Source organism: Zeugodacus cucurbitae, chromosome 6 (genome assembly GCF_028554725.1).
Source record: "Zeugodacus cucurbitae isolate PBARC_wt_2022May chromosome 6, idZeuCucr1.2, whole genome shotgun sequence".
NCBI lineage: Eukaryota > Metazoa > Arthropoda > Insecta > Diptera > Tephritidae > Zeugodacus > Zeugodacus cucurbitae.
In genome coordinates, this window is record NC_071671.1 from 16,185,600 (window position 1) to 16,210,838 (window position 25,239).

A 25,239-nucleotide genomic window follows, 5' to 3' on the forward strand; every position below is an offset into this window, starting at 1 on the left:
CGGTTTGTATAGAATATTTAATGCTAATTGATCAAAACTGAGTGCCGCAGATATATATGAATATTTAAACGCTTGAGAAGTTAAATGATATCGTATTAAAAATATTTGTGCTTTATTGAAACAGCTGTTGACAGCGTAAGCGGTTACGCGCTGCTGAGTAACTTTGCTAAGTTTTATGAATTCTTTTTGTTTTGCTTGAGCTACGACTGCGGCTACGGCTGCTGCTGCTGCTGCTTATGGCACGACCTTACTGGTTTTGTGAAGTTTTGTCTTTGTTACATATAATATTTTCTTGCTGCCTTGTTTATTTTCAACGCATACTCTATGTCAACTATTGCACAAGTATTTTTCTTTATTGTTGTAAATGCAAGGCCTTATGCGGTGCATGCGAGCCGCTGCTATTTATGCACTTGCTGCGCTCAACCTCACTTTTCCACAATTGAGTTTTATTTTCTTGAGTTTTGTTTTATTTGATTTTATTCTCTGCTTCTTTCCACAGCCTTCACTATTTTTCACTTGTCTATTGTTTCGACTATTGTCAAGTCACCAAGGCAGCAAAGCAAACTTTGGTGCGTTCATCTCATTTCTATCGGTTTTGTCGGTCTCGTTTTACCTGCGCGATGACTTTTGCGATGATCTCGGCCGCTCAATACTGATCTCAATCTTAATTTTGATCTCAGCTGTAGCGGCGACAGCGACAGCAACAGCGCAAGCGACGATTACGAACAGCGATGGCGACGAACTTACATACATATATACTTCTCAACGTCGTGAGCTCAAGTTTTGCAACGTTGAAAATTAATTTTTTCTGTCTGCTTTCCTTTGAATTTCGTTGATTTTTGATTAAGTAAAATGAGAAAAAGAAAAACAAACACAAAATATATATAGCGTGCTTGTCTACGCTTCCACTTTCAGCAGTAATTGTTTTATTTATTTCTTGTTTACTTTTGCCTTTGCCTCAATCCACTGTCAAAGCCGCGAATTCCAACATTAATTCATTTTTTTTTTCAATCGTTTTCTCTCTTTCGGTGATAAAATGAATGGGCAACCAGTAAATTAAAGTCAAAAAAGTGTAGAACTTAAGCGTTTAAGGAAAATGTATGACTTGAGATGAACCAGCAAAGACACGACGACTGCGGCCCTTGTATAGCGGTAGGCGTACGCGTTTTAATTAATTGATAATAATAAAATTAAAATACGAAAAAGTCGGCGTAAAATACACGAGTCAATTGAGCCACTGTGTTTGCACACTGTTTTTATTGTTTAATTTGCTGATTACTTTTCGTTAGCGCTCCGTACCGCTCCGGCATCAAAACACATAACACACGAACAGAACGGGCTGGAAGGTTGGACTGATTTGATTTGGAGCTAAGCTGCCTAACGCCGTAGTCTAATAACGTCGGCACATTAGGTCGCCGTGTGCTCTTGCTTGTGTATAAGCAAGAGAGTCTACGCCGCATACAAAACGACACAAAAATACGCTAAGTAACAGCGCTAGCGCTGGAATCACTTAGCATATCCAGATATGTCGATCAGTTGGCTCCAATAAAAAGAAAACACCAATCAGCTGTGTGCTTTGCCGAGCTTTGAAACTGTTAAAACTGTGTGTGCTGGAAAGAGTTAACTGTAATTGTTGACATGCGCGCTAGTTGTGCTTTTCGTGTGAGGAAATTATATTAGCAATGCTTCAAACCAGTTGAAAGCGCGGACACATACCATTTGGGGAAACTCATGTTTGCACTTCTCTTTCCGTTATCCGTTATATTTCAATTGAAATGTAATTTTTAAAAACTTTATTATAAAGGGTGATCCATTTCGAGGTTCACTACTTTTTTAAAGAAAAAAAAAACATAAAATTCAAATTTAATGAGGAATGTTTATGGTCATTCCTACCTCTACCTCTCAAATGATCCATCCATTGAGTCCAATTTTCGATAACTCGTTCGAGCAGTTCGACTGGTAACTGGCGAATGACACTCGTGATGTTTTGCTCCAAGGACTGTAACAAAGCAGGATTGTTCGCATAGACTTTGGACTTTACATATCCTCACAGAAAAAACTCTAACGGTGTGATAGTACACGATCTTGGTGAAGTTCTCTCCATCCATCATTGATTGATGAGATGTTTAGGAAGAAGCGCAGTCTTGTTGATACACTTTTCAACACCTATGCCCCATAGAAATTTATTCCAAGAGGTTTTCTTGCATTAACTTCATTTTGTAGCCAACCTTATTTAAATGGTTCCAAACAGTTTTTTGTGCAACGCTAACCCCATGAGCAATCGAAACTGTGTTTACATGACAGCCGGATTTGACGATTTCTATTAGGTTAAGGAAGCTTAGGTTAAAGGGCGGATCCCTGTGCGACATGAGATCCCAATTGGACAGCTGAAGTCCCCAGTTCTTCATGATGCCGCAAACTCGTCAAAATGGATGCCCGAAGCACTTAAGTGTCGACAAAGTGCTTTGAGTCTTTTACGAACTTGCACAGGCAAGTAATTTATATTCGGGACCGTTCAACTGTTTGTCTGAAATTCGTTCTGTCAAGATATTTCAGCCAGAGCTAGCGAAAGTTAGAAGGAGAAGGTGTCTCGGTGCCTCAATCTCACCTTCTTCCATGGAATTTTTGCAATTTGCACCCGTCAGGATATTTAGGCTCACGGCGTGTAGCCCCATCGGCCAGTGTGCAGTAAGGATTCCTATCATTACGGCGAGCTTAAAGGTAGAATTAGACTGCTCATTTTATTTGGTTTGTTTGGCACTTTTGAAATTAAAACAAAAATTCCGAATGAAAGATCAACTGTTTATGGTTATGGCACCAATAATCGATAATAGTTAATATCGTTACGGTTATGACAATGGTTATGGGTATGGCGATATGTTATAGTACCTCTAATTATACCTTAATCTTGCTAAGAGCAAATAGCTCAGTTGATCTCCTGACAGATAGATCACGCAGTCGCACAGATACTGATCGTTGTCCAACGCCGTGTTAATTCGACGATCACTGAACCAATGCGGCATGAGGTTAGTGGGTCTTGTTCCTAATCTGATGCGATTGCACCTTGGGTGCCCTTATGGGCAAGGTCATCGGCTTTGCAGTTCCTAGCGATACCGATATGGTATTTGATATACGATCTCCATTACTTTATTGAACATTTCGACAGACCTGATTATACAATTAATTAATTTCAAGATATGTTGTTGCATTATGAACTACTGACGTTATTTCATAGATAGTTATAGCAATTTTAGCAGTAAATACCGTTAGACAGATAACGATTTGTTTTTTTTTTTTACAAAATTAACGTTTTCTTATCCTGAAAACAAATATTCATGATATAAAAAAGAAAAAAAAAATCATTCATCAAAATAAAATAATAACAATTGCAGTTTATATATATACAAAAACAATTAAATTTATTTATTTCTTGCTAATAATACAATATTAACTAATATTTCCTTTATATTTAAAACTAAATAAGTAATGTATGGAGAAATACTCGTACATAAAAATAGGAAATTACTTAGTTATAGCTAAGCTATGATGTCAGACGGTGATACACTTTTGGCACTATATAGAAAAATATAAATCTTAAAAGCATATAGAAGACAAATAAACCAAAAATGCAGCCAATAATTATGGTCGTCCATTCTAAAGGGCTAAAATTACTCGCAACCGGCAACACGTGGGTGTTGAGACCAACCTATAAATGAAGAAAAACAAATTAGTATAAAACTGATTTAACTGGTGTCTATTTCGTTCACTATAATATTAAGATATGTATAATTGACAGATCGTGTGTTAGAGAACTCACCCAACCGCCATTTTCATTAATCCACGACACCAATTCGTCTTCAATCACCTCCGACACACCATCTACCAATTTTGGTACATACTCGGGATGACCTTGCCGCACGAAATCCACCGAAAGTCCACCGGCAATGGCAAAGAGAGATATAACTTTACTCCAGGTGATTTCAGAACGAAACAGATCACGACCTACCGCACCTAAAAGTAGTGTAATCGTTTCGGCCGAGTGAAATTCACCGCCCGGCGCACGACAAATTTGCCTTGCGACACCTGTGTAGATACGCGGGTGCATGCGCTCTAGCTCGTCGCCGAGCTGTGTGAAAAAATATGTTATTAGAAAAAAGCTAGGCTAATTAAATTTCGATAGCACCTACTTACCACCATCACAGCTGGGAATACCTCACGTACTATTTCCATCGAGGAAGTGCCAAGTATGCTGCGTATGCGTTGAAAGCCCAACTTCTTATTGAACAAACCGGAACGACGCAGACGTCTCCGTATGTACTGACCGCATATGCAGCGTCCCTTTGGAACCATATTATTACACTTTTGTAGGCTTAGAGGATTTATTATATAGGTACCTGTGAAATTATATCTTGTGTCGGTATTTGCGTTGCCTTCCAGCCGATTGTATAGGACAATTTCCGCGTGACAACATCGCTCACATTGCTGAGGCGTCGACGTGTAATATTCTGATTCACCTCTAACAGCGAGGCGGAACTCAATGTGGCGGGAAAACTGAATTTACGTCGATTTTGCGCCTGCAGCAACCGTTCGCCATGCGAGGGAAAGCCAAAGTTATCATTGTTCATTTTCTAAGCTGGAAAGGAGAAACATATACATTTAATTAATTTATTTATTTATCTTGAAAGGAATGCGATTTTTAGTAAAAACTGCTCTTATACCTTTATTAGACTAGCATTAAGTACACTTTGATCAATGGAAGTTCATATCAATAAAGTTTGGAAGCATTTTGGTCTTATACACTTTAAAAACACCCTATACAGGATGCTAAACTAGCTAAACTATGTTAACCTTGTTAATAAATGCTTGTGTCCTGAAAATCTTAGATATTATCGATACTTTTGTAGCTATCGCATTTATGGTACAGATACAATCATTTAAAATAATCAGCGCACTAAAAATTATCTATTTGTACATGCAAATAAAATATTATTGGAGTTAACAAGTTGTAGATTTTTTTCCTTCAATCAATACAATCTATCATACGAGTATTTCAATGTTCCCTTTCCATTGCTGGATATTTATTTTTGTATGAACTTACAAGGGTGGTCCAAGAAGTCCATAGTTTTAGGAAAGATCTTTCTTTTCGAAGAAAAATCGACAGTAAAATAAAATAGCGGTTGTATATTAGATACAGTTACTTTTCTCCTTTGATTCTCGATTGTAAAAAATTGGTTTGAAGAGTTTCGAGGTAGTTGCACATTGGTTTTGAAAAGCTGCGTCACGCAAATAGCAAAGTATAAAATAACAAAAGTCCGCATATCGTATTAGAAGACACCGAAATATTTGGAAAAAGAGTAACTTAAAACACCGAATGGGCAATATCATATATGAAATATGGACATGAGGAAGTTGAATGCAGGGTTTGTTCATTCTGGACAATTAGTTCAAAAGTGATCCGAAGAAGATTCTGCTACGTTTTGCGAGCGCCTTCAGAGAAGTGAGTTCGATGATTTCACGATTTTACTGGTCATATCCTAATCGCGGGATATTATAAAACTGATGAGCTTGAAGGTAAGGTAAGGTAAACAAGAAGAAGCACCGCTATTCTATTGTGGTTTTCTACTGGACAGTTGGGCCCCAGCTGAACTAGGCAAGGATTGGTCAGCCACTAGCAGTCGTTAGATCCTCCTTGCCTAGGTTGAATCGCAAGAGGTCTAGGGTGATCTTTGCCAAAGCTCATCTTTCCTCAGTCGTAGGAGTTTTAAATAGCCATTGTCCCATCAGGATCCACGCTGTTATATTAAAAATCTCAGCGGATGCTAGCTATAGATGCTGTCTAGAAGAGAATGAGGAGAAACCGACTTATCACTATCTTCTGGAATATCCCGCCTTTGCGAAATCAATACTTAGATTTCTTGTATCTCGATTTCGAATACAGTCTTATGTCTAACCAAGGGGGTGATCATGTTTTCATAATGAACTGTCTTTCATAGTCTAAGTGTGTTTCCATCTGGGGAACAGCCATACAACCTAACATAACAGTACTAAATGATTTGTGCGATTCGAGACCTCCAGACTACTTTGCAAACCTCCAGAAAACATATTTTTTAGACGGGTTAAAGATATTGAGGAAACGCTCTATCAAGTATATCGAGCAAAAAAAGGAGACTTCGTTGAGAAATTTGCTTTTCCAAATTTTATTTTGTCTTTTGTATGATAAGTATTTATCATGCTGCGCTCGTACGCACTTGTTGCCATAATGACATTATTACGTTGACATGCGTTAGATGCTAACGAAAAAGAAACGCGTACGAACGCACAAATATCAAACGACAAGTACCGCAATAGAAATCCGAAAGACAAGTTGCTTTCTTGTTGACAACACACGGCAAAAGTGGGGAGAGAGGAGGTGATGTCATTAAAAATGATACATTGCGAAATTATGAAACTAATGTAAAATAATCATAAATACAACTAATGATTGTACACAAAAAATGCCACTAAGCATTGTTGGCTGACCACCTTGTTTTTGCAATTGCAATGCACAGCGCATACCCTTACCGGATGCATGCGATGTACAAGTGGCTGTGGCGCCCATTTATGGTGCCACGATTCGAGGATTTATTGTGCATTGATTGGTACAAGACAAAAATGGACAATGAATGAATGTCGGTTGGTTGTTGTGGTGCGCGTGCGGCACAGCCGGTGGCATGCAACAGTATCTATGAAAACAATAATAATGACATGACCAAAGCAATGTTGCAGTCTACCATTGGCTGCGACTGTTGGTTGCATGTGTCTACTTGTCTACTTGTGTGTGTACGAAAATGTTCGAATGTGTGTGTGTGTAACGTACCAATTTGGCAATGCGTTTACTCTTTTTCAACCTCCGAGGAGCATCTTTAAGAGAGCTGTCATTAGTGTGTAGTTGTCACTGTAAACGAGATGTCAACGCAAAAGTGATTTGTTTGGTATGCAGCGATGACAAGTTGCATCTTGAAAATTCCTATGCCTCTCTAATACTCGCCAATTTGTATAAGCAGTTTCGTGCAGACAACGTCCACGTTTTCACCTCGTTAATTAAATAACTTGGGGTTTGGAAGAAATATAACATAATATGTACCTAACTACATATATATAGATATGTCAACACACTGACATAGATGATAGAAAATTGGACGGTTGTACTGATAACAGTCCTTTTTGATGGCAAAAATACCGCATACGAATATATCTACAAAGCGTCTTGATTCGATTAAATTTCTGTTTCAGCTGGTTCGCCTGGATAACTGAAGGAATGGGAACCGCTATTTTTAACCTTAGTCTGGTGAAAGTCAGATGGAAGTGCCTATCTTCCACACAACTTCCACAATGTCTAATGTCTTGTGGAGGAGACTTAACACTAGAAAATAAGATTTTTGTAATCTCTTTGTTTTTGTAACAACGAAAATTGTAAATTGTATTGGAATTCTGATTTAACCTATAGAAACTACGCAAAATAAGTTGGCAAAATATTAGTATATTAACCCTGGTCCCACTAATGTCCAATTTATAAAAAATATCTTCCAACATAACCTTGTTTTATAAGTGGATTGAGGCTGATTTTGTAAGAAATACGAAATTTTCGACCTTCATTCATGACGATTGCCCCAAGCATTCTTCCGTTAATTTTCAAAATACAGAACATCAGTCAATTGGATTCGGAAAACTTTGTTGAAGCCGAAACTCATACCATATACGAGTGAATTTCGTTGTTTGAAAAAAATATTTATTCATTCGACTACCGTAATGTTATCGTCTTCAAAATAGGCCTCATTCGATATGATGCAGTTGTGCCAGGGCTTCTTCTAAACAAACGTCGAAACACTTCTCAAACTCAATTTTTGGAATAACCTTAGTTTCTGAGCGATTTCATCTTTACTTAGAAAACGACGTCCCTTTAAGATTCCCTTTATTTTTGAAAATAGGAAAAAGTAGTTACAGTATTGTTTTTGGCCATGAATTCACAAAGAAGCCACGAAGTGTGAACTAATTTACGTGATATTTGAATTCATTTCAAATTATATTTGCCGTTAACGAACAGGAAAAAGATAAAAAATCATCTTTCTTCATTATTTCAATAAAAAAAGTAAGTGCTTGTTAAAAAATAGGTTTCAAAAATAATAGAGAATAATTATATTTTAATGAAGAGCTCAACTAGAGTAATACTCCTTCTAATATTATTTGAAAATATTTTAGAAACAATAAAAAAAAAATTAATAAAAATCATCTTTCGTCTTTAGAGCGCATTCATTATTTTCCATTACATTCTCCCAAAAATTACTATCTCATCTCATCAAGTGACGAAATTAAATCAATGTCATACTAACCTCTCTCAACAATTAACGGCACTCAAAACATGTGCAACTGCCAAAGAACAAAAATCGTGGCGAAAGAAAGCGCAATAAAGCGCGTTGAAATAGTACAAAAATGAAGCTCAAAAAAGATGCACATACGCCGTGTAACACGAAAAACGTGCGCTCACCACACCACAACAACAAACAACGACTGCAGTCTTATTTATTTACTACTTCCATATTCTCATGCGATGCGTATAAATCGTAAACGAAAGTAAATTTTTACACGCGACAACAAGAATTGTTTGACAATTTCCAAAGTCAAAACAAAAATCGTGGTTTTGAAATGCGTTGAAATTGAATTTCGATTTTCGTATAAAAACCAGTGCTTGTGTGAAAAGGTCATTAGTTTAACGAAAGTCAAAAGAGTGAAATGGCTTCCCGAATTGGACAGATCGCACTCGCGTTTTTCAGTTTTGTTACCGTCGAAGCGGACATTTCACATTTCTTCGCGGACAACTATGACTACTATCCACAGCAACAACAGCTACCTACATATCCTGTAGTGTCGCCAGCACAACCTGCCGTGCCTAGTTTATATCCAGCACCTCCACCGCTGCCGCCCTCCCAAACAGGAGACATACCTTCGATCGGTGGGTTTCCGACTGCTGCTCCACCTGCTGCACCGCCACAATCCACGCATTCACCCGTCGCGCCAGTGCGCCCTTCGTCCACTACCGAATTCACGCTGCCCGAGATTGTGGAGAATCGTGTCGCCAAGAGTGGTGGCAGAATTAATTTTATTCCATTGCAAAATCAATATCTAACGCCTGAAGAAGATCGTCCAAGTTTTGAGGTATCGAAGCGACCACCTAGTTTTGGGTAAGTGAGCGCCAAGTTGTCGAGATACATATTAGAAAGTAGTAAGTATTCACATGTGGTGGAATTGAGTTAAGTGATTTTCGAACAAAAGTGAGGGTAAGTAATGATAATTAATAAACCGGACCGAAATTCTCAAAAAATAATGGGCTGGCTCGGGCATGTTCTCAGATGAGATCCAGATACGAACAATCCCCCGGAACGCTGTCGACTGGAATCCACAAGGCACCCGAAGGAAAGGCCAACCCGCTCTAACCTGGAAAAGAAATTCGGTCATCGAAATATTTAAGGTCCAAAACAGTTGGAGTCAAATTAATATGCTAGTACCAGATCATAATAAATGGAGGCCTATTTACAGTTCAAAACTTTCGGTGAACAAGAAGATTTCATAGACTATAAATTTAGGAATTTGTACCAAGCAATATGTATCTTGGACCTTTTTAACAAATAGAACAACATATTTTTCTGTTGCAACCTTCTTATGACTCCCATTTCTATAGTGCTGGTTACTATTATCCGCGTCCCACCGCCATTTTCATACCCACAACGACTTCCACAACCACCAGCACTACAACTAAGCGTCCGGACCCTATTGTGGTGATTGATCCGCCAGACATTCTCCCATCTGCGCAAGCACCGGCCAATAATGATCCCGTTGCGCTGCAACCAGTTGTGCCGGGTATCGAGCAGGGTTACGACTACAATGTGCCAGCGGGTCCACCATTTCAACTGCCTACACAAACGCCATTATCTACACCTGCACCCGTCTATTTGCCAGCGGATGACAACGCGTTCGATGGCGCTACAGCTCCCAACGCTCTACGCTTGAGCGTGCACGAGATGCGTTGCATGCAACAAAATGGCGGCTACTTTCGCGCTGTGCTCAAAGTGGATAGTTTTATAGGCGCCGCGCCGACAGTCGACAACGATGCGAATGATAAGCGTTGTGAGTTGAAATTGTCGCGCAGTTACGTTGTGACTGATATCGCAGCGGAGGATTTCGAAAAGTGTGGCGTACACGCTTGCGGGAAGGATCTGTGTTTGCGTTTACGTTTTCCCACCATACGCGGCATGCGCACGAGTGCGGATGGTATACTGACGCTGCATTGCAAGACGCAGGAGCGTGTGGCCGTCAAGACGCATGCGCTTAAAGTGAGCGTCTCCAATGAGTTGTAAGTAAATGGGCTGAGTGGTAAAAGAAATTTTCACTGAACTTCACTACCATTACAGGCAAGCGCGCAGTCTGGGCACTTATGCGCATGGAGGCACACAGTTACCTTTTCGTACGCATGTGGAGCTTTTTCGACGCACCGCGAAAGGTTTCACGCGCCAATTAGACACACACAGCGCTGTGCTGCTCGGCGAGGAGTTGCTGCTGCGCGCGCATGTGATCGCTGGCGATGGTAAGCGGCACATTAAATAATTGAAATATTTCAAAATAAAACACTCCCACACTTCACAGGTTGGAATTACACAAAATTAACGGATGTGCATGTGCAACGCATTTCACCAACTGGTGAGCTGCTCAACAATGTTGCGCTCATCACATCGCGCGGTTGCATCAATCCATCCATGCAAAGCGTGTGTGCGCAGCCGCCGAGTTACGATCCACCGCTCGGCCATCGTTTGAACTTTAAGGCGGTCATGTTCCAAGGCATGCGCAGCGGCGATGAGCTAGTCTTATCAATGCGCATCACTGGTTGTTTAGAGGAGCGTGATTGTCATGTGGATGCTAGCAATTGTAGCGCCGTCACCAATTTATGGCGTCGGAAGCGCAATGCTGTGGAAGGTGTGTATAATTCACAGAGCTCGAGCAATAGTAGCGAAGTATCGGAGATATCACGCATTGCCTTTAGAGTTATGATGCCAAGCGATGCGGCCGATCAGATTGGGGGGTTACCAAGTGAAGCGAGTCAAAGCTCGAACATTGAAGCAGAAGTGCAGCATGACTCATCGTCTTTGTGGGGAAAAGCCCATAAGGGAATGTTAGTTGAAATGAGCGTTTTGAAATTAATTTCTGCTGTCGGTTTTGTTTTGGCCCTCACTGGACTGGGCATTTTTGCGGCGGTGAAGCTCTCAAAATAATATTCACACATACTTATTAAAAACCGTAGCGTAATTTAAACAAAACTAAATTTTATTTAATATTTAATAGCTTGCAAAGCGGAGCAATAAGAATTATATAATTTTTAGCACGGTATAATAGTAGGATTTTATAAATACAAAACTATTCTTAATAAATAGTTATTAATAAATAGTTATAAATATGATACATTTCTATATACTCAAAAGTTTTTCTACCTCCATAGTAGAGTGAATTAATCGCGTAACTACCACTCATTCGTAAGTCCGAATCATGGTAATAAATTTGATAATATTAAGTAGAAACTAATTTTCCTGTAGCGTTGCCGAACAATTTATACTCTCGTAATTTATTTATTTAAATTTATTAAGATAACACACAATGTGATCATATATTCAGCATAAAGTCCATTGGAATAACGAAAATCACTATATAGCGTATATGGGGGCTGGGGTAATTTCTGGACCGATTTCATAAATTCTCGGCACGTAACTCATTATATCCAATACAACGCATTCACTTAATTTTGCTAAGATATATCACATATTAACCAATACATATATGCGTAATAAGGCCCAACGAATTTTTGAAAATCCTATAATTAGGTATATGGGAGCTAGGAGATGTTGTGACCCGATTTTAATAATTTTTGGAACAGAGACACACTATTGGAAGAAAACAATTTCCTCTGAATTACATTAAATTAGCTGAGAGATTTACCCATATTTTCGGTTAAAATTTAACCTTAGGCGCTGAGTTCAACATGTTCGATATCTGGGGCCTTGAAAAGTTATAGTCCGTTTTCGACAATTTTTTCACAAGTGATGCCACAGATCATATACTGTATTTGTGTAAAGTTTTATTTCGCTATCATCATTGGTTCCTAATGTATATATCATAAAGTGAAGGATGCAGATGGAATTCAAAATTGAGTTATAAAGAAAGTAGTCGTGGTTGTGAACCGATTTCGGCCATTTTCCACACATGTCATCAGGGTGTCAATAAAATATTATATACCGAATTTCATTGAAATCTGTCGAGTAGTTCCTGATATATGGTTTTTGACCCATAAGTGGGCGATGCCACTCCCATTTTCCATTTTGAAAAAAGATCTGAGTGCAGCTTCCTTCTGCTTTCATTTCTGTGAAATTTTGTGTTTCTGACGTTTCTCGTGAGTTTGTTAACGGACGGACGGACAGACAGACATCTGGATTTGAACTTTACTCGTCACCCTGATCACTTTGGTATATATAACCCTATATCTAACTCGTTTAGTTTTAGGACTTACAAACAACCGTTATGTGGACAAAACTATAATACTCTCTTTAGCAACTTTTGTTGCGAGAGTATAATAAAATTAGGCCTCGACACTTTAAATCTCTCTTGAATTTCCTGACTCGGCAAATTCCCCTCGTGCGCGGATTGCTTCTTTCGCGTGGGTTGGTCGGAAGGAGGGTAATCGTTTATCGGATTTAATATTATTATTAACAGCATTATATTAGTCAGTATATCAGTGAGAGGTGCGCAATACCACGACGCTGACAGAAACTGATTCCGATTCATGTACCAACCAATCCCTCCTGATAGTGAAAACTACGAATAATTATCTAAATCAAGTAATCATTTATAGACTTGGCAAACCTCATATTTTTTCTTTTACAGCTAAACAATAACTAGACACTAATTATATTATATTTTATTTTCTTTCAATCCTATTATCTTCTAAAACATTCATTATTAACATTTCAAAGACTCTATAATTCTTATTTATTTAGATAATTGAAATAAATGCTAATGACTCTAATATCAAATAACTAAATCAAATAAACAAAGCCATCTGAATACATTAAATTAAATTGCTACAATGCTATAATATACTGCACATAATACTCAATTAAATAAAGTAACTCCATTGCTCACTTTCAACAACTGTTGTCGTTGTCAATTATTTTACGAACAGAATCGTCGACGGATAGTGAAGTTGCTTGGCAGGCAACATGCTTTTATCGAGTACTGGAATGTTAGCAACTTTTCATGGCCTGCCTTTTGATATAAAGGGTTTTTCAATAGCGTAGCTACAAAAGTAGACCTGTAGCTATTTGACATTACGGTTTGGTGCGATTTATGGGACGGCGGTGTCATTGGGCCGTACTTCTTCCGTGATGATCAAGACCGGCACGTTACTGTGAATGATAACCAAAAAATGTACTTGGAGAATATGTGGTTCCAACTGGCCGACGCCACAAGCCACACAGCAAATGTCACTATCGATTTATTGAAAACCAAATATGGTGAACGTGTTATCTCACGAAATGGCCCAGTCAATTGGCCGCCTAGGTCGTACGATGTGACGCCGTCAAGTATATGATCTATGCCAACAAGCCAGCGACGATTGATGAATTTCATTCATCGAACGTGGAATTGCAGCAGTATCGAACGATTTATGCTTAAAAACGGTCGAAAATTGGGTTCAGCGTCTGGACTTCGGCACGCGTGCCCGTGGTGGTCATGCAAAATAAATCGAGTTTCATACATAATGGCATCGCGTGTACTTTCACAGGAATTAAGAATTTCATTTATATCCCAAACCCTTTTTGTTTCATTGTTATTATTATGTTAAAAAAATATTTATAGCGCTCTTATTGAAAAACACTTTACAATAAAACTGGTTAACTTCAAAAGTGCCATAGTCCCTGTAGATCTCTAATCGAATAAGATTGATCAGATTGAACTTCTTTTGAATTAATACAAATTCCGATACAATTTCATATTTCCAGGAACTTTTGATTGACTTCAATCGACCTTCGTCTGAGCGTTCATTTTGGTTTTCTTTTTGAGATTTCTTTATTGAAATCTTTTAATACTATATATCTACTATTCTCTATGATTTACGATGCCATCATCTTTATTTTTTTATTTTATCATTGTTAATAGTGATGGATGGACATAAGTCGAGTTTTATTCGATCTCTTCACTCTCACAATTCGCATACTAAAATGATCCTTCATAAAATATTAAGCTAGAATTCTAGGCATTATAAATTTAAATTTTTATGTTATTATTATAATGGCACACAGCTCCTAAGTCAATCTTACAATAAATATCAAAGACATTTATCATTTCACCAACAGTGCAGTACACTGTACTCCTCGCTAGACTCAACAACTGCAACCATTGGCTGGCTACACATAACCTGTATGTAGTGATTTGATTTATGTTATGTTGTTGTAATTGTAAATGGCTCTTTCGCACATTTGTTGTGCGCTCGGCTTATTTAGAATGAATTAATGAATCCAGAGCTCATTACAAATACTTTACACCACATACGCGGAGTGGCATGTCTATAAATAACTGTTAGCTTGGTGTGCACTTCTTTCATACGAGCTCATTCATGCACCATGTTCAGAGCGAATAAATTCACGACATTGTTTTACCTTGTAGTTTATAAAGTTGCATATATGTAGGTATCTTTTTTATTACAGGCAGTCGTATTGATCGTACTGTAATTTATTTTTGTTTTTGCCTTTCCTAATATTGTCTTTATTAAAATGCCAGAATGTTTAATTGCTCTACAGCTACTATGCGTGCATAAATAATTCATCGGAGGCGAATGCACGCACCTTATGCAATTTTATTTCTATTTAATCCATTAATGTACTCTGTTTCATTACATTGTTTAGTATAGACACCATACACCGATCTTTTTAGTTTGTTTGTCATGCAATACCCATGGTAGGTAATATCCAGACATGGTTCATTTCTGATTTGAAAACATTTCTTTAATTTAATTTTAATCTTACTGTAATCAAGAATTTCAAATAAATGCATTTTTACCATAAAACTTGAAGTCATGCAATAAAGGTGTTTTCTATATTAAATTCTGTCCTTGAAGGAAATCACTGCGATCTTAATTGAGATATGTATGTGCGTCTAAAACAGATAATTTTTAATATGGAACATTCTTAAGGTGGTACTCGAAAAATAATACATGTTATAGGACATACGAGGGCGCTATATATAATTCTGGCCTAATAATGAAAATAGGAATATTTATCAACGAAAATGGATTTATTGTTTTTTCGAAGTACTTTTTTGAGCCTTTTTTTTCAGCGATTGTCAAATTGTGCGGGATCCAACGAGAACAAACCTTTTTTACGGCCAGGTGTTCATGCAATGTCGAACGTATGCTGGTGGGAGAAATTCATAGGCATGCCTCTATCTGAAGGTTTGTTACATGACGGTCTTGCATTATCAGTTCACGTACGGCATCGATGTTTTCTGGCACAACGGCTGTTTTTGGACGACCTTCACGGAATTCGTCTTTGAGCGAGCGTCGGCCACGATTGAATTCGTTGTACCAGTTTTTCACAGTGCTATAGGATGGTGCTTCATAGCCATACAAAGATTTTAGTTCATCGATGCACGTCGAAAGTTGTGGAAAATGATCGCACGAAAATGTTCACGAGTTAATTCCATTTTTGGGCCGAGATGAATTTTTTAATTCCCTGTAAATAAAACAATTCACGATTAAATGACAAAACGTTCTGAGTGATGTTATGCTAAAAAATGTCAAACTTTCCAATGGAAATGTCAGGTTGCACCTGGCAACACTTAGTGTTGCCTTGGCCAGAAATGTATATAGCAGCCCCCGTAATAAGATTTACCGTTTGTCTTTCGAAAAATTAGACTCTTTGTGTATGAAAATATTTCCACTTTGACAAATGTAGGTCTACAACTTTGCTTACGCCGTTTTTTTGCAAATTTAAACCTTTTTTCACATAGGAAAACCGTCACCGTACGTATCCGAAAGCATTCAGCCGCACTTTTCTTGGAATTAAAAAAGAAAAGCAAAATTTACCGCAAATGTCGAGAATTCGGCTCAAAAAGTGACATTTTCAGTTGAGAATAAGTTTGGGATGCAAACAGATCTCTCAGATCTCAGATCAAATATTTTGTTGGGTTAATGTTGACACAAATGTCCATGATCATTATAAAAAACAATCGATTTAATCGACCAGTGCTTGACCCTAGAGACATCTATTGGTAAACGGCGGAAGCAAAGTTGTAGACCTATTACCACTTAAAATTCACCATTGAAAGACATGAAGGTTTGACCTTTAATTAAACGTGATGAAATTAAACATATGAGTTCCTTGTCATATTGCAATGTTCTGTTATAATTTCAAATTCGACTCCGACATCTACATTAAATCCTGCTTTCCTTCATACCAACTGCTTTCGGGAGGCCCGTGGCCGCTGTCGTATAGTGATAGAGCCTAGATTTGAACACGATTCCTATTCTGACTAACAAAATCTGTTTTTAAATATATTTCTCCCCTCAGTTGCTTAAAACTTTGGATCGGATAACATGAATCCTAACTATAAATGCTAAGCCTAAGCTGGTCTCAAGTTCACATATATGTTAACAATTGTAGCTAATAATTTTTAATAAAAATGATCCATTAGATCCCAAATAAATGATAACGTTGATAAAATTTAATGCAAATTGCTTTTTATTCACCATATTCTTCGGATCTGTCTCCAATCGATTGTTTTCTCTACACAGATCTAAAGAAAATGCTTTCTGAAAACGAATTAAGCGACTATGAAGAGTGTAGAATCGACAAGACTGTGGTTTATGTTGAAGAAAATATGACTTTGACTACAAAAATTATATAGAATAATTCGGTTTATTATTTAATAATTGGTTTATCATTCTCGATAGGAACTGTAATTAATAATAAAATTCGATACAAAAATGCAGTTTAAATTTAAATCGATAAGAGCTTTTAAGCTTGAAGCATTAATGTTATTTTCTAAAAATATAATTAATTAAATGAAATAAAAAGGTATTATTTTATCAAAAATTTAAAATAAATAACACCTTAGCATTCTCATAGACTTTATTCAACTCATCTAAACCAACTAGCTAAGAGCATTACTGGTGTGGGAGCACTATTGAGTACAGCATAGCCTACATGGATTGAACGAGATTCTTTTGTTTTTTCATTTTCTATGTGATGTACATCGATTGAAGGGAAAAGAGTAACGAACCAATATCCTTCAACCCAGCAGCAGTGTAGAAACTACGTGCAAATACACTATGTAGACTCTGTTGTCCATATGTATTGTTATTATTATTATTATTTTTTTTTTATAATTTTATTTACTGCACATTACATTATTCTTACGCATTTGCAACAACTTTGTCAACCTAAATCAACTCATTCATAAATAAATCATTTGGCAATAAAATCCGCTTACAAATCAGTAATAAATATCTACGCGATATCAATAATAAAAGCAAATTAAGAATTCCGCTCGAATATTACACACATATGACGTTAGTAAGTGATCAAAGCAACAAAAAAAATTAAACACAACAAAACAAATTTTTGCCCGAAAACTGTCTGTTAAGCTTTGTCTGCTGATCCGCCGGCATTTTTATACCCGTCACACCACCAAAGCCAAGCCAACAAGCAAGGCAACCTATAGGCCAGTAAATAGTTTAGTTGTTATTAATGCTGTGCGGCATGCGAAATTTATAGGCTCGGCACGTTTGTCCCCTGCGTCTAGAAAATCTATAAAAAAAAACAACAAAGAAACTAAGAATGCTAACAAGCGATAATATCTGTGGCTGCAGCTTTGCGCTGGCCGTCCTTAAAAGCTGCCTTAATGCTCGTGTTCGTCACTTGCTGGTATATTAACTACGCGTAGACACTTGAGTATAAGCAATTCCTTCGACTGCCAATTTACACTAGATTTTGCACAGTTCAAATTTGTTGGTGGCAACACATCAGACAACAGAGATTTGCACTTTGCGCTTTTTTAGGACGCCACCGTTGAGTGCGTCCGTTCGCTTTTGGTTAGTGGCGTCAATCATATGCTGAGAAATTAATGCACGAGCAACAAAGCTTGTGCCCATTTTCGGTGGAGCTATCGCAAATGATCTAACGACAACAAATTGGCGCGATAACTGATATTTAATGTTTTGATTTACTTGGAAGTTGAAAATATTCATGTTCCGTACATATTTGGCAGTTGGCCGTTAGTGTTGGGAAGTTGATAACGGCGTGAAATTCAATGATTCATGGGAATTCGTAGTGAAACCTACCGTCTAAATTAGGCATAAAATACATATGTTTTTGCGCTCTTCTCAGTAAACAATAATTGTAATTAAAGTTTTGGCCCCATCCAATCCAAAAAATAGTATTGGATCAAAATGGAGGATATATAATTTCAATACATATTCAATATAGAATTGCAGTAAAAAACGAAAATACTTCACAATAGCACAGTTGGAATGATCCGATTTATATCAAATATTCATCAACTTATCGGACACTACCACAATGCTTGTACACAGTTCAGTTAGCTAAATTAGGTGTGGCATGCAGTTGAATACTCCAGAGAGCACCACGATAACACAACAATTTTATTTTTTATTTTTGTCAGTTATGTTTTTAGTGCGAAATTTTGTCAGTTTAACTTTGTATGTCAACACTTCGTTATGAATTATTTTTATAGAGTCATTTCGACTTCAATGTAAACGAATTTTTATAGTTGGTACTGATAGCAAATTTATTATAATTCAAGAATAAACAATTTACCATATAAAATGGGTAGGGCGGTTATAGCGGAAAGTTTGTTAAATCCCAATGGTGGTCCAAATCTCAGGAGTTTTACAATACTTGTGAAGTTTTCCGAATGAGAAGCGGATACATAGACTCACACCCGATTTGCCTTGACGAAGTACAAACCGCAAGTGAATACTAGCTGCTCGTTCACGAATAAAACCTCTGATAGTGATCTCGAGCTAAGAAACAAGCTTGATACTTCAAGCCAATTACCAGCTTTTGAAAAGAATATTATAAAAGACAGAGCAAAGTAAAAGCAAGCGGCAAAGTGAAGGATGTGCAAAATTTTTTCGAGAGAAAGTGTAATATTTCGGTGAGCACTGTATCAAAAATGGTTTATGCCGTTCGTCTCGAAGATAATCAACAATTAGAGCATAACAAAAGATTTTATTAAATTTCAACTTCCATGTGATATTTTTTCTTTCTAAAAAACACTATTTGAGCTTTCATAACATTTATTTCCAATGTATAGTATATTGTTGTTAATGAAAAAATATCCATGAATATCTTTCATTATCTCTCGTTTAACCCTGAATGGAACATTCTGCTAGTTTAGTGACTTTATCATTACCCACTCCTGTGAAATATATTCGAGAACATTTGATCGGAGATTCATGAATTATTGCTTTTTATAGAGGAAAATATTTTTTTCTTTATAATTGTTCGAATCTTCTCTCTTTTAACTTTTATTGCTATTATAGCCATGGCATTAATGGAGTTATTGGTTATGGTTCTAAGAAAGATGAACTTGTATAAAGCTTTGAGTTGAAAACAGTCAGCAGTGATGTGAGGAAAATATACTATCAGATCCATTCACCTTAGTAATATATCTAATCTATCAATGGCAGAGTCAGCCATTTTGGTTTTCTGTGGTATGCCATATTCAATGGATCTTACGAAAAGTAACATTTCTTGAAAAATTTTATACAGAATCTAACAGTTCAAAGAAGTCTATCTCAATTCAGCCTTACATAGATTTTGGTATAACTCAGAGTGATTTTACACACAGCTATTCAAAGAAGTACCGGCAGGAAATTATCGAATCCCTATGTCATGGATAGTGAAATCTTATCTTCTTCTTGACTCTCTCCTTTTGGCAGTTTGGCGCCAATTGGTAATACCAAGTGAAGACAGGTCCTTCTCCACCTGGTCCTTCCATCGGAGTGGAGGCCTCCCTCTTCCTCGGCTTCCGCCAGCGGGTACTACATCGAAAACTTTCAGAGCTGGGGCACTTTCGTCCATTCGAACAACATGACCTAGCCAGCCTAGCCGCTGTCTTTTTATTCGCTGGACTATGTCTATGTCGTCGAAAAACACATACAGCTCATAATTCCATCGTCTGCGGTATTCGCCGTTACCAATGTTTAATGGCCCATAAATCTTCCGCAAAACCTTTCTCTCGAAAACTCCTAGTGCCGTCGGATGTTGACACCGTCCACGCTTCTGTACCATAAAGTAGGACGGGAATGATGAGGGACTTGTAGATTAGAGTTTTTGTTCGTCGAGAGAGGACTTTACTTTTCAATTGCCTACTCAGTCCATAGTAGCACCTGTTGGCAAGAGTGATTCTGCGTTGGATTTCAAGGCTGACATTATTATCGGTGTTGATGCTGGTACCTCGATATACGAAATTATCTACAACTTCAAAGTTATGACTGGCAACAGTGACGTGGGAGCCAAGACGCGAATGCGCTGATTGTTTGATGACAGGAGATATTTCGTCTGGTCCTCGTTCACCACCAGAGCCATTCGCTTCGCTTCCCTATCCAGGGGGGGGGAAGCAGAACTAACGGCGAGAGTGTTGTTACCAATGATATCGATATATCATCGGCGTACGCCAGTAGCTGTACACTCTTATAAAAAATTGTACCTTCTCTGTTTAGCTCTGCGGCTCGAACTTTTTTTCCAACATCGAGTTAAAGAAATCACACGATAGCGAGTCACCTTGTCTGAAACCTCGTTTGGTATCGAACGGCTCGGAGAGGTCCTTCCCGATCCTGATGGAGCTTCTGGTGTTGCTCAACGTCAACTTACATAGCCGTATTAGTTTTGCGGGGATACCAAATTCAGACATCGCGGCATAAAGGCAGCTCCTTTTCGTGCTGTCGAAAGCAGCTTTAAAGTCGCCAAATAGATGGTGTGTGTCGATCCTCTTTTCACGGGTCTTCTCCAAGACTTGGCGCATGGTGAATATTTGGTCAGTTGTTGATTTTCCAGGTCTAAAGCCACACTGATAAGGTCCAATCAGTTTGTTGACGGTGGGCTTTAGTCTTTCACACAGTACGCTCGATAGAACCTTATAAGCGATGTTAAGGAGGCTTATCCCACGGTTGTTGGCGCAGATTGTGGGGTCTCTCTTTTTGTGGATTGGGCAGAGTATACTGAGATTCCAATCGTCGGGCATGCTTTCTTCCGACCATATTTCGCAAAGAAGCTGATGCATGCACCTTATCAGCTCTTCGCCGCCATATTTAAATGGCTCGACCGGCAATCCATCGGCCCCCGCCGCCTTGTTTTTCTTCAAGCGGGTAATTGCTATTCTAATTTCTTCACGTTCGGGTAATGGAACATCTGTTCCATCGTCGTCGATTGGGGAATCGGGTTCGCCATCTTCTGGTGTTTTACTTTCACTGCCATTCAGCAGGCTGGGGAAGTGTTCCATCCACAAACACAGTATACTCTGGTCATCAACCACTAGATCTCCACTGAGGTCCTACAGGAGTGTGTTCCGGTATTGAAACCTTCAGTTAGTCGCCGGATCTTTTCGTAAAATTTTCGAGCATTACCCCTGTCGGCCAGGTGTATGAAGAGCTTTTCATACTCACGCATTTCGGCCTCTTTCTTTTTTTGTCTGCAAATGCGTCTCGAAAGTTAATCCAAATAAAACCCCTGCTTGTGATTTCCTTCAGACGACTCTGTTTAAGTGCAAATGTGCATACCAAAGCATCCATCATTAGTGGCAGCCGGTTGGAAGCAAACGTGATAAAATGTGATTGACAGCAGCCTTTTGTGATACGATTTGCCTGCAACAACAACTTATTTGTGTACATACATACACGTATGCCTGTCTACTGGTAACAAGTATGAACGTACATTTGAATGCAATTAAAATTAACCACACCGATTTTTTCTGCTCGTGTGTCGACAGCCGTCGTCGATGAGGAACGAATGGCTAGCAAACCGCGTGGCTAGAAAAATGCCTTTTAACACTTTTACTTAACTACATTCAGCTTACTAGTGTTACTTGTATTTTATTTTTAATGGCTTTCAGCATTTGCGCACGATCGGTTGGAAATGGATATGTTGCAAATTCAATGTTAGCGGTTGGTTGTTGGTGGTTCAGCGGTTACTTTTAGCTTTTGGCACACCTTTGCATGCAAAAATGTATTTTTATATGTATGCATAAATATTTAAAACTATTGTGTTTTTATTATTATATTTTCTTGTTCTGTGGCTGATCAGCCCATTTGCTTGCGGCATTCAATCGGTTTGTGGGGCGCGTGGTGCTGTCATTTGCAAATTATCGTGTGTTTTGCGGCTTTAAGCTCATGTTTCATGTAATTTATGTTACAATTGTGTCTACAACATTTAAAACACTCTGACAATGCGATTGTCAAATTACATGAAAATACTATACAGCTAAGTGCTAAACTGTGTTTAATGAAAATAAATTCGATTACGCTATGACACCTTGGTTAGACTCACTAAGTCAGTGACTGCCGATAGAGCTTTCGGTACGTAATCATGGTTTATTTGAGTGAATTGGCGACCGAAAATGGCGAGAATTTATGCTATGCACAAGCCTGGAATTCATTGACATCATTCCATAGACTGTTCACAGGATTTCAATAGTTGAAAACTCTCTGTTTGAATAGACATTCAGAATAAAATTATGTTTTTCAGTGAACATAACTTAAGGTGTTACATGGGTTTCGTGGGTTTAAAAAATCGATTATTTGTTTTTTGGATTATTAATATCTACATCTCAAGAATATTATCCTAAATTTTCAAGTCGATCCGAATAATAGTTTCCAAGTCAAGTACTATTGTTACTCAAAACTTTAAACGCGTTTTTCTCGGAACTGTGTTTTCAAAGTCGGTTGTCAAATTTTCTCGAAAACCACTCAATCGATTTTGATGACATTTTGCACAGGTGTTCGACATACAATTTACTTGTGCTTGAACGAAGGATTTTATTCTTATTTTTTTCAATTACAACTATTAAAAAAAAAAAACAAAATTTCATGCAAATTTGACCGAAATTCATTTTGGATCATCCTGTCAGGAGTTATGCTGACAACGCGGACGCACCTTTTTTCCGAGAGGTCACCGGAAATGACGTTACAATGGAGGAGTTTTAATTTTTATTTTTTTGAAAATTTCTGAAATTATTATTTAAATATGTATGTGTCTGACAACTGTATTGCATTATTGACAAATTAAAGACTATTTATCCCTGGTCTCATTCAATACATTAATCAAGCTACTAGTATTTTCTGCTTCTACGTTCAATGCGAATTTCAGCTTGCTTCATAAAGATTAGAAGGGTAAACTCGAATGTCGTTTAAGTTTAAGTTTAACACTGTTATGGTTTCTGGACTCATGTTCAAAAACTTGTTTTCCTCAATTGCTCTAAATAATTTTGAGCTATGAAAGATGTTACCACATCCACACGAAATATATTCATATATTATAGAAAATATTATTTTGATGGCAAGCAATTTAAACACATATACAGGATCTACCAATCTCAGGATCTTGGAGTCTAGGAACTCTGGGAAAATTTATATATATTATATATGTATGTCAGCTAAATGACAACCACGGCTCCGTTTGCATATCTCCACCTGTTTACGTCAATTTTCGAACGTTGGAAATATAGATCGTCCGCGTCGGGAAAAAAGACAGTAAAGATCGTGTTAATGGTAACGGCTTTTCCGACATCATTTCGAAAGAAATAAGACACGATGTTGCCGTCATACCACAATCCACACCAAACAGTCTATTTTTGGGGATGCAATTGCGTTTCCTGAACTACACGAGAATTTGAAAATCGTAATAATAATCTTGGACTATTTCCAAGCGTTGTACCAAAGTGATATATGACAAAATGGCCAAACTTACTGAAACACTGAATAAATTTGACACACGAGCCACGAGCTCTCAAAATCATGTCATCCCTATTGGTAGACACTGTATGTACATTAATATCTGACTAAAAGACCTTTGATACCTATCGATCTCCGTGAAAATTAAAATATTCCTTAGTCGTGCAGCCTATCTAATCGACAAAATTAGCGAAAATGTTAAAGAAATCATTGCATTAGGGAGGTAATAAGATCTTTTATGGATCAGTTGAAATCCATTTAAATGCTATTTTGAGCAATCGTCATTCACTAAAAAAACCACTGAATAGAATTAGCTGTGATGCTTTCTATGGAACAATAAAACATAAAGTCATAAAAGACAACGTCTAGCTGCCGAATTATTGGATATACATAAGTTTTATTTCATTTGACATTTTTCTATTGCCGTAAACTAATTATACTCTCCGAGGAAACAAAAAAGAGTGTCAGTAAATTGGTGCAATCTCCGTGTAGGAAAAATGGCTTCGTGGTTTCGATTCACAAGGATTTATGGAGTCGGTAAAGAAATATTCGTAATAAAATATGAGTCAATGGAGTTTCAAGCATTTTTGTGTATATATAGATTATAGTTGGTTGGTTGGTTGAAAAGGCAGGCGAGGAGAGCATGACCGCAAGCGGCCGCATTTAGGCCATATTAGGCCCCCGAAGATACCCTGATAAGCATCACCTGAACAACTCGGTCGATTTAACGAAGCTTCTGAGTTTTTTCATCCCAGCTTCCCAATTTCTCTTAGATTAGAGTATTGGGAGCCGTGGAAGGTATCTCTACTTATATACATACCTCATACAAGTAATTATATGTGCATTTCTGCTTTTGTTTATATTTCTTATTCACTGTTATTTTTTGAATTTCGGTAAATGTAGAATAAAATTCTGTCATACTTTTCTCGTTCGTTGTACCGTTACATTAAGAATGTGCTTGTGAATTAGGTATTGCAGTGTATATATTTATATGTGAGAAATTAGTTTAGCTTATCTTTCTTGCTGATAGAGTCGCGGCAAAATCGTTTTGGGTGAAAATTTGTTTGTAAAACTATTGTCGGAGTATTAATTTAATGAATTATTTAAGAGTTGACCATATCCATTTAACTTTAAGCCCAAAATGTTTCGTGGTACTAGCCAAGAAACAAGGAATAATCATAGAAATGCATAAAAGC

At 37.6% G+C, this 25,239-nt stretch overlaps 2 protein-coding genes across 13 annotated transcripts in view; one reads left to right on the top strand and one right to left on the bottom strand.

The window, feature by feature from the left end:
• Nucleotides 1–459: 459 nt before the first annotated feature.
• LOC105213245 (bcl-2-related ovarian killer protein) overlaps nucleotides 460–25,239 on the bottom strand; it is a 40,755-nt gene continuing 15,975 nt past the window's right edge. For all 12 annotated transcript variants that reach the window (XM_054233125.1, XM_054233123.1, XM_054233122.1 and 9 more), the window contains 4 exons: nucleotides 4,395–4,633; nucleotides 4,192–4,338; nucleotides 3,818–4,126; nucleotides 460–3,706 (listed from right to left, as the gene is read on the bottom strand). In XM_054233125.1, the coding sequence (XP_054089100.1) occupies nucleotides 3,542–3,706; nucleotides 3,818–4,126; nucleotides 4,192–4,338; nucleotides 4,395–4,625 (852 nt within the window). In that variant the 5' untranslated portion in view covers nucleotides 4,626–4,633 and the 3' untranslated portion in view covers nucleotides 460–3,541. The remainder of the gene's footprint in view (nucleotides 3,707–3,817; nucleotides 4,127–4,191; nucleotides 4,339–4,394; nucleotides 4,634–25,239) is intronic.
• On the top strand, nucleotides 8,770–11,314 carry LOC105213277 (uncharacterized). Its single transcript, XM_029040970.2, has 4 exons — nucleotides 8,770–9,218; nucleotides 9,716–10,387; nucleotides 10,446–10,618; nucleotides 10,678–11,314. Exons 1-4 carry the CDS (start codon nucleotides 8,770–8,772, stop codon nucleotides 11,298–11,300), a joined length of 1,917 nt encoding a protein of 638 aa, XP_028896803.2. The 3' UTR covers nucleotides 11,301–11,314.

Coding starts and splice junctions, on each gene's coding strand:
- LOC105213277 (XM_029040970.2), top strand. CDS start 8,770: ATGGCTTCCCGAATTGGACAGATCGCACTCGCGTTTTTCAGTTTTGTT. Junction 9,219..9,715: donor AAGCGACCACCTAGTTTTGG/GTAAGTGAGCGC, acceptor CCATTTCTATAG/TGCTGGTTACTATTATCCGC. Junction 10,619..10,677: donor GCATGTGATCGCTGGCGATG/GTAAGCGGCACA, acceptor CACACTTCACAG/GTTGGAATTACACAAAATTA.